The sequence below is a fragment of the Vicia villosa genome, linkage group LG7, assembly GCF_029867415.1.
Source record: "Vicia villosa cultivar HV-30 ecotype Madison, WI linkage group LG7, Vvil1.0, whole genome shotgun sequence".
Lineage (NCBI taxonomy): Eukaryota > Viridiplantae > Streptophyta > Magnoliopsida > Fabales > Fabaceae > Vicia > Vicia villosa.
The window spans coordinates 39,086,781-39,099,237 of NC_081186.1; the positions used below are offsets into that span (position 1 = coordinate 39,086,781).

The following is a 12,457-nucleotide window of genomic DNA, read 5'->3' on the forward strand; positions in this document are numbered from 1 at the left end:
ATGAACATAACTGGGAAATTCCTTAACAACTGTCAGATTATTTTCCAAATATTTTATCTATGGTGAGTAAAGTAGTGATACCAACTGTGAATAGAGAGGACTGTTTGGTTTGGAAATTAACCGACACGGGAGATTTGTCATTAAAAGAAGCCTATTCTTTCAAAAGCAAGACCAGCCCTCAACCTCACTGGTCCAGGTTTGTTTGGAGTAAAGACATTCCCCCCGCTAAATCTTTTGTATCCTGGAGATTAATGCACAATAAGCTCCCCACGGACGAAAACCTTAAACTGCGAGGTTGCGCCATGCCGTCAATTTGCAACCAATGCAGACTTAAGGAAGAGACTACTTTCCATCTTTTTTTTAATGTAGATTCGCTGTGAATATTTGGACGTGGTTATCGGAAGTTATTAATATAAGAATTATTATTTCCCACCCAGCCGACCTTTGGAAGCTATGTGACAGGAACTGGAGTCCGCAATGTAAGATAGTGATTCAGGCCCTTATTATCAATATTGTTCATACTATTTGGAATTGTAGAAACATGCTAAGATTTCAGAATACCGCAACAACTTGGAGAAACGCGATTACTCACATCAAAGCCCATGTACAGCTTGCCGGCACCTGGACTAATCACACTTTCCGGAACTCCTCGGATAATTTCAGGATTTTGAAACTGTTTGATATTCCAGTTCATCCCCCTCACACTACTTTGATCAAAGAAATTTTTTGGACTCCCCCGCTTGAAAATTGGGTGAAAGTTAATACTGATGAAGCAGCAAATAACGTTTCCTCAGCTTGCGGTGGTATTTTCCGTAGCAGTACAGGCGATTTTATTGTCGGGTTTTCTGAAAACTTAGGCCTCCATAATGCGTTTTATGCTGAAATCTCTGGAGCTATGCGAGCTATTGAAGTGGCGCAACAACACCAATGGCAACTTTTATGGTTAGAAACAGATTCTACCCTGGTAGTTAAAGCATTTAACAACCAAGCTTCCATCCCTTGGACTCTTAGAAATAGATGGCATAACTGCATGGCTTATACGAAACATATTAATTTTTTGGTTACACATGTGTGTAGGGAGGCCAATTCGTGTGCTGATTTGTTGGCTAATGAAGGGCATTCGGTAGATGGTTACCAGTCCTTCATTAATATTCCGCAAAAGTTATTGTCTAGCGTGATTTCCAACAAGTTAGGTCGGCCTAACTTTAGAATTACAGCTTTTGAGTGAGAGTTTGGTCTGGTCCCCCCTCCTTTTTTGTAATCCTTTCTTTTACTTCTATGATATTTAACTTTATATAAAAAAAAAAAACACTTACTCCAAATCTTAACCATTAGTTTTCATTAATCTAACGGTTTTAATTGATCATTTATTTTAATTATTTATGGAAATATTTTTTATATAGAAAAATCAAGTAGAGCTGTTAGATGAATGATAATCAATGGTTAAGATTTGGAGTAAGTGTTCAACACTTACTCTTGGAGTAAATATAACCCTTCTCTCTCTCTCTCTCTCTCTCTCTCTCTATATATATATATATATATATATATATATATATATATATATATATATATATATATAATTGATTTTAAAGAGTAAAAAAAAACTATTTAACCTTATTTTAGATGTTTCTTAATTTACAAATAATTTTAAAAATAGATTTTAGGTATTTTTAAGTGTTTTATTTTTGAAAAATATATATAATATTCCTATTTTAACATCGAGACCATAAATTCCCCTATTCATTTTTATTAAATGATATGAAATAATATAAGAGGGATATTGTATGTCAAAGAATTCTATATAATATAAGAAAAATTCTATAAATTATTAGTCAAAAAAAATTCAATATAATATAAGAAACTGCCATGTTGGGGGGAACTTATTTATTCAATTTTTTAGATTGTCTAATCAATGCTTTTTTAAAGTCAAATCAAAATAAAGTAAAAAATATAATTGATCCAAAATATTAATGTATGTTAGTGATGTATGAAATTTTTAAATAACTAATTTTTTTTAAAAAAAAATTCACAAATAACCAACATTTCAAATTATTTACGCAAATAGCCATTTTTTTAGCTAAATATACACGTTGTCGCCAGGGGGAGGTGGCGACTACACTTACCTTTTAATAATGTCGCCAATGGGCCTAGTGAAGATGTTCAAAAAATGGGTGTTGTCACCACCCCCTGGCGACAACACCTCCTTTATTTTTTTTTTCAAATTTTTTTATATAATTTTTTTACCTATTATTTTTTACTATTTTGTGCATTATATTTATTGACTTTAACTAGTGTCTTACCCGTGCGTTCGCACGGGTACCCATCGTTTTCGCGCATTGTGATTGAAGAAAATAAAAGATGATAGGGAAAATATTATTTTGTTCCATATTGATATTATTGTAGAAGTAAATATCCTAAAAACAAGTGTATAAATATAGAAATTTCTTTTCAATAGTTTGGGCCAAACTTTGGGGTATATTGATTAATAAACATTATTTTCCCCTTAATATTCAATATTTCGATCAATAACTTCATGTTTCTGTTAATATTCAATATTTCAATCAGTAACTCATGTTCTCGTTAATATTGAATATTTTATTCAATAACTTCATGTTCCCGTTAATAGTCAATATTTTGATCAGTAACTTCATGTTCCCGTTAATAGTCAATATTTTGATCAGTAACTTCATGTTCCCGATAATATTCATTATTTTGATCAGTAACTCTGTATTCCCGTTAATATTCCGAATTTGTTCCCGTTAATATTTAATATTTTGATCAGTAACTTCATGTTCCCGTTAATATTCATTATTTTAATCAGTAAGTCCGTGTTCCCGTTAATATTAATTATTTTGATCAATAACTTCGTGTTCCCGTTAATATTCAAAAAAATTATCAGTAAAAGGTATTAGTAGAAGATTAAATTTGGGTTAAAATTGAAAAAGTTATAAAAATACTAATATTAAAAAAATTGAATATTGAAAATAAAAAGTAATTAAGAAAATAAAGTTTATATATTATTTTATTAGTATGCAATAAAAATTGGAAAGATCAATTATTTGACTTAAATTATTCATGTTTTACCAATAGTAGAACAAAATGTGACCTGCTTAAAGAACAGATAACACAATGTCGATTGTCCAATGCAATAAACTTATTCACATTTACTTTCAACTTACTAACATTGATTCCCGTTAATATTGAATATTTTAATTAATAACTTCATGTTCCCGTTAATATTCAATAGTTTGATCAATATCTTAATGTTCCGGTTAATATACTATATTTTGATCAGTAACTTCATGTTTTCATTAATATTCAATATTTTGATTTGTAACTTCATGTTTCAGTTGTTATTCAATATTTTGATCAGTAATTCATGTTCTCGTTAATATTCAATATTTTATTCAGTAACTTCATGTTCCCGTTAATATTCAATATTTTGATCAATAACTTCATGTTCTCGCTAATATTCATTATTTTGATTCATATTTGCGTATTCCCGTTAATATTCCAAATTTGTTCCCGTTAATATTCAATATTTTGATCAGTAACTTCATTTTCCCGTTAATATTTATTATTTTCATCAGTAACTCCTTGTTTCCGTTAATATTCATTATTTTGATCAATAACTTCGTGTTCTCGTTAATATTCCAAATTTGTTCTTGTTAATGTTCAAAAAATTTATCAGTAACTTAATGTTTCTGCTAATATTTAAAAAAATTATCAGTACCTTCGCGTTCTCTTTAATATTCAATATTTTGTCAATAACTCCGTGTTTCTGTTAATATTTATTATCTTGATCAGTAACTTCGTGTTTCCGTTAATATTCAAAATTTGTTTCCGTTAATATTCAATATTTTGATCAATAACTTCATGTTCCCGTTAATATTCAATATTTTGATCAGTAATTCATGTTCTCATTAATATTTAATATTTTATTCGGTAACTTCATGTTCCCGTTAATATTCAATGTTTTGATCAGTAACTTCATGTTCTCGCTAATATTCATTATTTTGATCAGTAATTGCGTATTCCTGTTAATATTCCAAATTTGTTCTTGTCAATATTCAATGTTTTGACCAGTAACTTCATGTTCCCGTTAATATTTATTATTTTGATCAGTGACTTTGTGTTCCCGTTACTATTCATTATTTTGATCAATAACTTGGTATTCTCGTTAATATTCCAAAGTTTTTTTTTGAATCAAAAGGATATATTATTAATTCAAAAACAGTCAAAGTACAAAGGTGATCATAGATCCAACCTTCCAAACAAACTAAAAAACAACTAAAGCATTAAGGTAGCTATGTGCTTCCTTAATTTGGGTGAATACCACCCTCTATACATCGCTTTCTCTATAATTCTATCTCCAATATCTATACTTGTATTCCTATGAGTACTACCCCTAAAAATTATATCATTCCTATATTGCCAAACACCTTATATGGTTTCAGTAATTGCTATCTTTAGGATCCTAAATCTCCACCCTTTTTTTCCAATCATACGGGTAATCCACCCAAGCTCAATGGACCAAGGTTGAGGCTCATGTGAAATTCCTATCCACTGCAGAACATATTTCCAAACTTCCTTTACAAACCTGCATTCAAACAGAAGGTGATCGAGTGTTTCATCACAAATATTACACAGGCTGCAAATGTGATCAATAATCAAGCCAATCCGTCTCAGTCTATCCTTGATACTCAATCTGTCATGGCAGGCCATCCATGTGATGATAGTAGCCCTAGGTTTAGCACTGTTTCCTTGTAGTAAATACCTCCAAGGCACCCTATCTTAGCCCATCAGTTTGTCATACAACTTATGCATACAAAAGCTCCTCTTTTGAATCATGTGATCCCACATTGGTTGCAGATTAGGGAGATGCTCTCTAAGTCTCAAAATTTTCTTTATCACCCATGAGCAACTGTTGCTAATGTCTGCCTCCATCAAAGTCTTCTTCTTAAGATAATGGGCATGCACCCATTTAACCCAAAGGTTGTCATCTTTTAAACTCAGATTTCAAAGGCACTTCAAGAGAGCAATATCATTCCAGAGACAGAGATTAAAGATGTTCATACCTCTAAGATTCTTTGGCCTGCAAACTAAATCCCAAGCAATGGGACTCTTCTTGATGACAGTTGCTTTCCCAGTCCACACAAAACTTCTACAAATACTATCTATCTTCTTTATGACAGCCATGGGGAGGGGAAGACAATGCATCCAAAATTGTGCAATAGCAATGATAGTAGTTTTCACCAGTTGTATTCTACCTGCCATACTCAGTAATTTAGATGACCAATGTTTCACTTTAGCCAGAATTTTATCAATGAGAGGGAGATAATGTTTGATATTCAGTTTTCTAGTGGTGAGTGGAACCCCTAAGTACCTGAATGGGAGCAGGCCTTCATCATAAGAAGTGAGAGCAGTTATCCTTCTTCTAGTGTCTTCATCCACTCCACCAAAGAAGACTTTGCACTTCCTTGGATTCACAATCAGCCCTATAGTGCCAGCAAAAGTATTCATAACTTTCATCATCATCTCCATAGAGACAACATCACCCCTGCAAAACATGAGCACATCATCAGCAAAAGAGAGGTCTGTGATTCCCAGTTTGTCACATTTTGGATGGTGTTTGAAAGCTGGTTCCTTCTGCATTTTAGCCATCAATCTGTTCAGGTATTCCATCATTACAACAAAAAGAAGTGGAGTTATGGGGTCTCCTTGTCTGACCCCTATTTTGGCCTGCATCTCAGTTGTAAGAGCACCATTAACCCTGAATCTATATGTAACCGTCCTGACCACCAGCATAATCCAATGGACAAATCTACATGGTATGCCCAGCTCTCTCAAAACAGTTTCCATGGCATGCCAATCTACCATGTCATAGGCCTTTTGTAGGTCCAACTGAATCATAACCCTAGGAGATCCACCTTTCCTATTATACCCTCTGATTAATTCATAAGCTAACAGTATATGATGGTGAATGACCTGACCAGGGATGAATGCTGCCTGGGATAAATGAATAACACTTTTCAACATCTTGCCTAACCTGTTAGTGAGAATCTTTGATATGATTTTATAGAATGTTGTGCATTCAGCAATAGGCCTGTAATCTTTGACACTCCTTAACTCTTTAGTCTTAGGCACCAGAGTAACTGCAGTCTGATTAAAAGGCAAGAATAGTCTATCATGCTCAAAGAATTCCTACACTGCCCTAACCACATCTTCCTTTATGATATGCCAACAAGATTTGAAAAATTTGGAACCATATCCATCAACACCAGGGGACTTTAAATCACCAATTCCTTGTAAAGTTTTATCAATCTCATCAACTGTGACCTTACTGACCAAAATTTCTCTCTGCTCCTAATTAAGTTGACTGCCTGCTCTTAAAGCTTCAATATCAACTTGGTGGAGACCACTACTTTCCTTTCCCATCAGATTTTTGTAAAAACTATGCACCTCCTGTGTAATGTCTTCTTGAGTGGTAATAATAGTTCCATCTTCTTTTTGAATAACAGCCATTCTTTGGGAGCATTGTTTAGATTTGAGACAAGCATGGAAATAGGCATTATTGCCATCTCCTAATCTGATCCAATCTATTTTAGTTCTTTGTTGTAGCATTTTTTCCTCCATCTCATTCCAGTATAGCACATCCTCAGTCCTGGTCTTAACCAAAGCAATAATGTTAGGATCCATCTTATGACACCTAGGTTCTTCATAAGCCTGGTCCAACAGTTCCCTTGCCTTGTTCTTCTTATTCTGAATGTCATTTGTTTGTTTCTGCAGCTTCAACAAGTCAGGTTTCAGTCTCTCAAGCTTTAGCCAGAGTTTCTGCATAGGGGTCCCTCGAGCAGGCTGATTCCAGTTTCTTTCAACACACTCCAAATAGCCTATAGCATCAACCCAGCAATTGTTGAATCTAAACTGCTTCTTACCACAAGGAGCTTTAGGAGCAGTCAAATATAACATTGCATGATCTGATACATGAGGAGGGAGGATAGTGAGAGTAGCTTGACTATTTGTATGGAACCATTCAGCATTGGCTAGCAACCTATCAATACGAGAGTAAATGGGATTATTAGCTTGCTTGTTAGTCCAGGTAAAGAATTCACCCTTGCTATCCATTTCACCTAACCCAGTAGTCTCCATCATAGCTTGAAGATCCTCATATTCTATTTCAGTAACAATGTTTCCACCAATCCTGTCCTGGCTTGACATCACATTGTTAAAATCTCCAACAGTACACCAAGGTCCAGTTTGATTCTTGTGAATATCTTCCAAATCCTTCCAAAGTCTTTTCCTATGTGTCAGCTCATTATGAGCATATATGGCAGTCATCCAGTAATTAAAACTACCATCAATAGCATACACACCACAATGAATAAACTAGCTCGAGCTACTAACATGTCTCACATTTACTTTATTAGGATTCCACTCAACCCACAATCTTCCATTACCATGGTGGCAATAGTTGTCAATGTAGTTACCTTTAAAGCCAAGCTTATTTCTTATCATAGGAGCTTTACTTTCCTTGACCCTGGTTTCTATCAGGACTATAATATCAGGCTGCATCTTTAGGAGATGGGAGCTAATCTCCCTAAGCTTACCAGCTTTATTTAGCCCCCGAATATTCCTAACAGCTAACATGGTCCTCAATCATAGGGATTTTGTGCGCCATTCAAAGCCCCCAAAGCCCCAAAACCATTAATACATTGTAAACTAGCAGAAGAATCAGTTTGCACAGTGCCCTTACCTCTATCCCGAACTGCTTTACTCACAGGTGTCCAGATTCCTTCTTCTTCCTCTGGCTTCTTGAGATTCTCAGTATGATCTTTCACTCCACTAGTCTCTGGCTGTGCTATCTCTGATCTATTGTGCCCTGGTTTTTCAACTTCATCCTTCTTTTTCTTTGGCTGCCATATCTTCTGTTAAGCTATAGTCTCACATTGGTGTCCAATCTTCTGGCATCTCTCACAAAATTTAGGTCTCCATTCATACTCAATGGCCTGCTTTGTCTTTCTACCTTCATTATCAGTGATGGTAATTTCATCAAGCAGCTTCTGTGTGATGTCAATTTCTACCAAAATTCTCGCATATGACACTCTCAATTTATGCATGGTGCATTCATTTGTGACTAGTGGTATACCAATGGCACTACCTATCTTGTTCAAACTTGTGGCTCCCCATAGGTGCAGATGCAATTGCGGAAGTTTGACCCAAATAGGTAGGGTGCGAAGCAGGTCCGTCTTGAGGTTGAAATCGGGCCTCCATTCACGCAGCAGCATCGGAATGTTGCAGATGGTGTAAGGACCTCGCATAAGCACAACATCCATATCATCATGTGTCTTGAATCGGAGGATAAAGTATCCATCATCATGATAGAAAAGATCTGGTAATTGAATAAAATTCCATGCCTTCAACATGAAGCTCTTCAGTGCGTGCATACTCAAGTCTTCCCCCAGCATATACAAGATCAAGGCATTCTCCCAGAATCGTAGTTCCGACTCAACACCAGCTTCCTCGATGACGATATCCACTTCCCCGTTCACAATGGTTGGTGGAACATACATCATAGTTCTGCCCTTCGCCGGATTCCGATTCCCACTAATGACATCCACCCAAAGTTTTCTAGGTTCCTCATTCTCCTTCTCCGTTTTTAGGGTTTCGCTATCATTTGCATTCTTTGAAGTTTCTTGATTAATCACAATTACATCAGGTTTGTTTACAGGCTCAGTTGCAGGTTCCTCTGTTTCCTTCACCGGTGGTGCCGCCGGTGTTGGAGGAGTAGTAGCCACCGGAGACACCGTTTTTGGTGGCCGTCCCCGAGTTCTCCTAGACCCCGTTGGCATTGCAATGTAATCAAATTAGCGAGAATACGTTGAAGAAGAAACACACAGGAATTAACACATTCAAGTAATCGAATGCTAATAATCAATAATATTCCAAAGTTATTCTTGTTAATGTTCAAAAAATTTATCACGAACTTAATGTTTCTGTTAATATTTAAAAAAATTATCAATAATTTCGCGTTCTCTTTAATATTCTATATTTTATCAATAACTCTGTGGTCACGCTAATAATTATTATCTAATAAAATGTAGACAATAAGAGTTATGTAATACATGTTAAAAATAAAAAGTTATTTAACGTTATTAAATAAATTATTACTTTTAATATTTTTTATTAATAAAACTATTATTTAAAATAAAGATTTACTTTAAATACTCTAAATAAATTTATTATATTTATATTATTTATTGATATTTTAAAATATAAATAGTTTATTAAAATGTACATATTAAATTTTTAATATTTTAAGAATAAATTAATAGTATTAAAAATGAAAAATTGAGATTATTTTTATTGTTATGTCATAAAGTAACATAAATTATATTTAAATTAATTTTTTTAATCAATATTTTAAATTATACTTTGTAATGTTATTTCATGGTTCAACCATTCCATCATAGAAAATATAAGATCTCTATGCGATCAAATCAATCCAAATACACCCCACCATAAATGTAATTTAAATGCATTTAGTACATTATAAATGAGGATGTCCTCTATAAATTTAATCCAACAGTCAACTTAGTTATTTTTAATGAATTTCAATATAATATTATTTGTTTTTTATTTTATAAATATAATATAAATTATTCTCTTACAAAAATTATAAAGTTTCATATTCAATTTTTTTTTAATTATTTAGATTGACCATTCATGAACCATTTAAATATAATTAAATTAAATGATGTAATAATTTGATGATTCATAATTAACACTAATGTAAAAATCTTTTCATTGAATTGAATGTATACGTAAACTGTTTCCAAAATTAAAATGTCTTAAAAATATAAAAAATCATCTTAATTTAATAATTATAAATATAAATAAATTATTACTTTTAATATTTTTTATATTTAAAACTATTATTTTAAAATAAAGATTACTTTAAATACATCAATTAATTTATTTTACATAATTTAAAAAAGTAAGTATCAATAAATAAATTTATTATATTTATATTATTTATTGATATTTTAAAATATAAATAGTTTATTAAAATGTATATATTAAATTTTTTATATTTTAAGAATAAATTAATAGTATTAAAAATGTAAAATTGAGAATTTGTCTTATACCTGTCATAAAGTAACATGAATTATATTTGAATTAATTTTCTTAATTAATGTTCTAAATTATACTGTTGTAATGAATTATTTCATGGTTAAACCATTCCATCACAGAAAATATAAGACCCCCATGCGATCAAATCAATCCAAATACACTCACCATAAATGTAATTAATGTAAAATGAATTTAGTACATCATAAATGAGGATGTCCTCTATAAATTTAATCCAACGGTCAATTTAGTTATTTTTAATCAATTTCAATATAATATTATTATTTTTATTTTATAAATATACTATAAATTATTCTCATACAAAAATTATAAAGTTTCATATTCAATTTTTGTTATTATTTGTTTTTTATTTTATAAAATATGAAATCAATACTACGATAAAATTATAGAATTGAAAGTTCATGTTATTGTTACGCATATATGGTATTAAGTATTCATTTCTAAAAACAAAAGAAGTCAATGAAAATAAAGAATTGGACTTGTACCTAAATATTGAATGAAATAAGATCGAAAAAATTTAACCTAATAACAATTAATTATTTTTTCACAAAAGTATCTCATTAAAACAAATAATTGTGATTTATTTTAAATTTTTTTAAAACTTTCTTATCTAAAAAAATAGGAGGTTAATTTTTTTTTACGTACACTATGTAATATACAAAACGCAAATGTAATTTTTTTTATAAAATTGATTAAATAATCATGAAAATTCAATGGATTAATTTTTTTAATAAAATTATGAATGATAATGAAATATGAAATAAATTTTACAATAAATTATAGAATTGGGTTAATTAGAATTTATGATTCATTTATTATTAATAAATAGGATGAGTTATGAAAAAAATTTGAGAATTCTACCATAAAAATAGAATTAGGAGGTTGATATTATTGTTAAGCATATATCTGGCATTCATTTTTAAATACAAAGTGAAGACAGTGAAAATAAAGAACTGAATTTATATCTAAATATTGAATCAGATTCAATCATAATAAATAAGATATATTTTTAAATGTTTTGCAAAATTATTTTTATAAATACATTATTATATTACTGCATAAGTTATGTAAGAATTATATAATTTTTTTAGAATTTTTAATTGATAAAATATCTAGAATTAGCAATAAGAAAAAAAAAATAGTGTTATATTTCCTACTTTCAATGTGTTAGTTAACAGTTTTTATTATTTTTTTAATATTTTTTAATATTTTTATTTAATTAGTCTAGGTTACACATGATAAATTAATAGAGTTAATTAATTTTTTATTTGTAAGTTTTCTTTTATACACATGTGCAATATAAATAAATTAAAAGGTTGAAACATAATTATATATGTAATTTCGTTTATGAGTATTATTTATTTATTTTATATATTATTTGCTATGTATGAGTGGTGCTTAGCTTGAGTAATAATATTGAGGTTGCATTTTAAAAAAAAAATTTCTATATTTTTTTAGGCTACGATTGTTTAAAATTTAATTGGATTAAAAATAATTGATTAAATTTTGAATAAAGAAATATTAAATTACTCATTAATAAATATGAACTAAAAAATATATAATAAATAAAAGGGATAATAGACATTTACCCTCTGCCATATAGGCGAGATTCGGGTTACCCCCTATTAATTTTTTTTGGATTACCTCTTTGAAATATGAAAAGTTCTATGATTTACCCCCTAGGACCCCCCTGTAAACTTGTTTTTTACACGCTTAGGGGGTACCCTAAAAATACAGGGGGTAATCCAAAAAAAAAAATTAATAGGGGGTAACCCGAATCTCGCCTATATGGAAGGGGGGGGGGGTAAATGTCTATTATCCCTAAATAAAATAGTAAATAGTTAGTGTGATAGAGTGATGGATAATAGTGTGCATGAAAACCCAAAAGTGAAATGAAAAGTGGAACGCGCGGGAAACAGGGACGAGGGAGGCCGCCAAAAGTGGTGCCACCATCACCAGTGAACCAACCTACACCACTGTCACCGGAGAACAAGCTTTCACCATCGACTCCGGTGAAGGAGAATCTTGCTTCGCAATCATCTGATACTTCGCAAACTAGGAAGGAAGAGGAATAAGAAACGGTTCTTGTTGAGGATGAAGATGAAGATTCGGAAACCCTAATCGAAGGAAAATCGAAGACGGAAACACAAACAGAACCTAAGAAGATTGAAGAACGGAAGTTGTGGGTTGATGTTCTTGCGGAGAATCGTAATCCAGCAAAAGGTCTCTCGATGCAATATGTAGCACCAACTATGACAAGCGAAGGAATTGAAATCGAGATTGAAGAAGCTGACATTGCTTATGA

The 12,457-nt window shown here is 31.5% G+C and overlaps 1 protein-coding gene across 1 annotated transcript; it reads right to left on the reverse strand.

The window, feature by feature from the left end:
* Window positions 1-7,655: 7,655 nt before the first annotated feature.
* LOC131618903 (uncharacterized) lies at window positions 7,656-8,852 on the reverse strand. The gene is made up of 2 exons (XM_058890059.1): window positions 8,010-8,852; window positions 7,656-7,916 (listed from the first exon to the last, which is right to left on the reverse strand). The coding sequence occupies exons 1-2, from the start codon at window positions 8,850-8,852 to the stop codon at window positions 7,656-7,658; spliced, it is 1,104 nt and encodes a 367-aa protein (XP_058746042.1).
* Window positions 8,853-12,457: the final 3,605 nt, after the last annotated feature.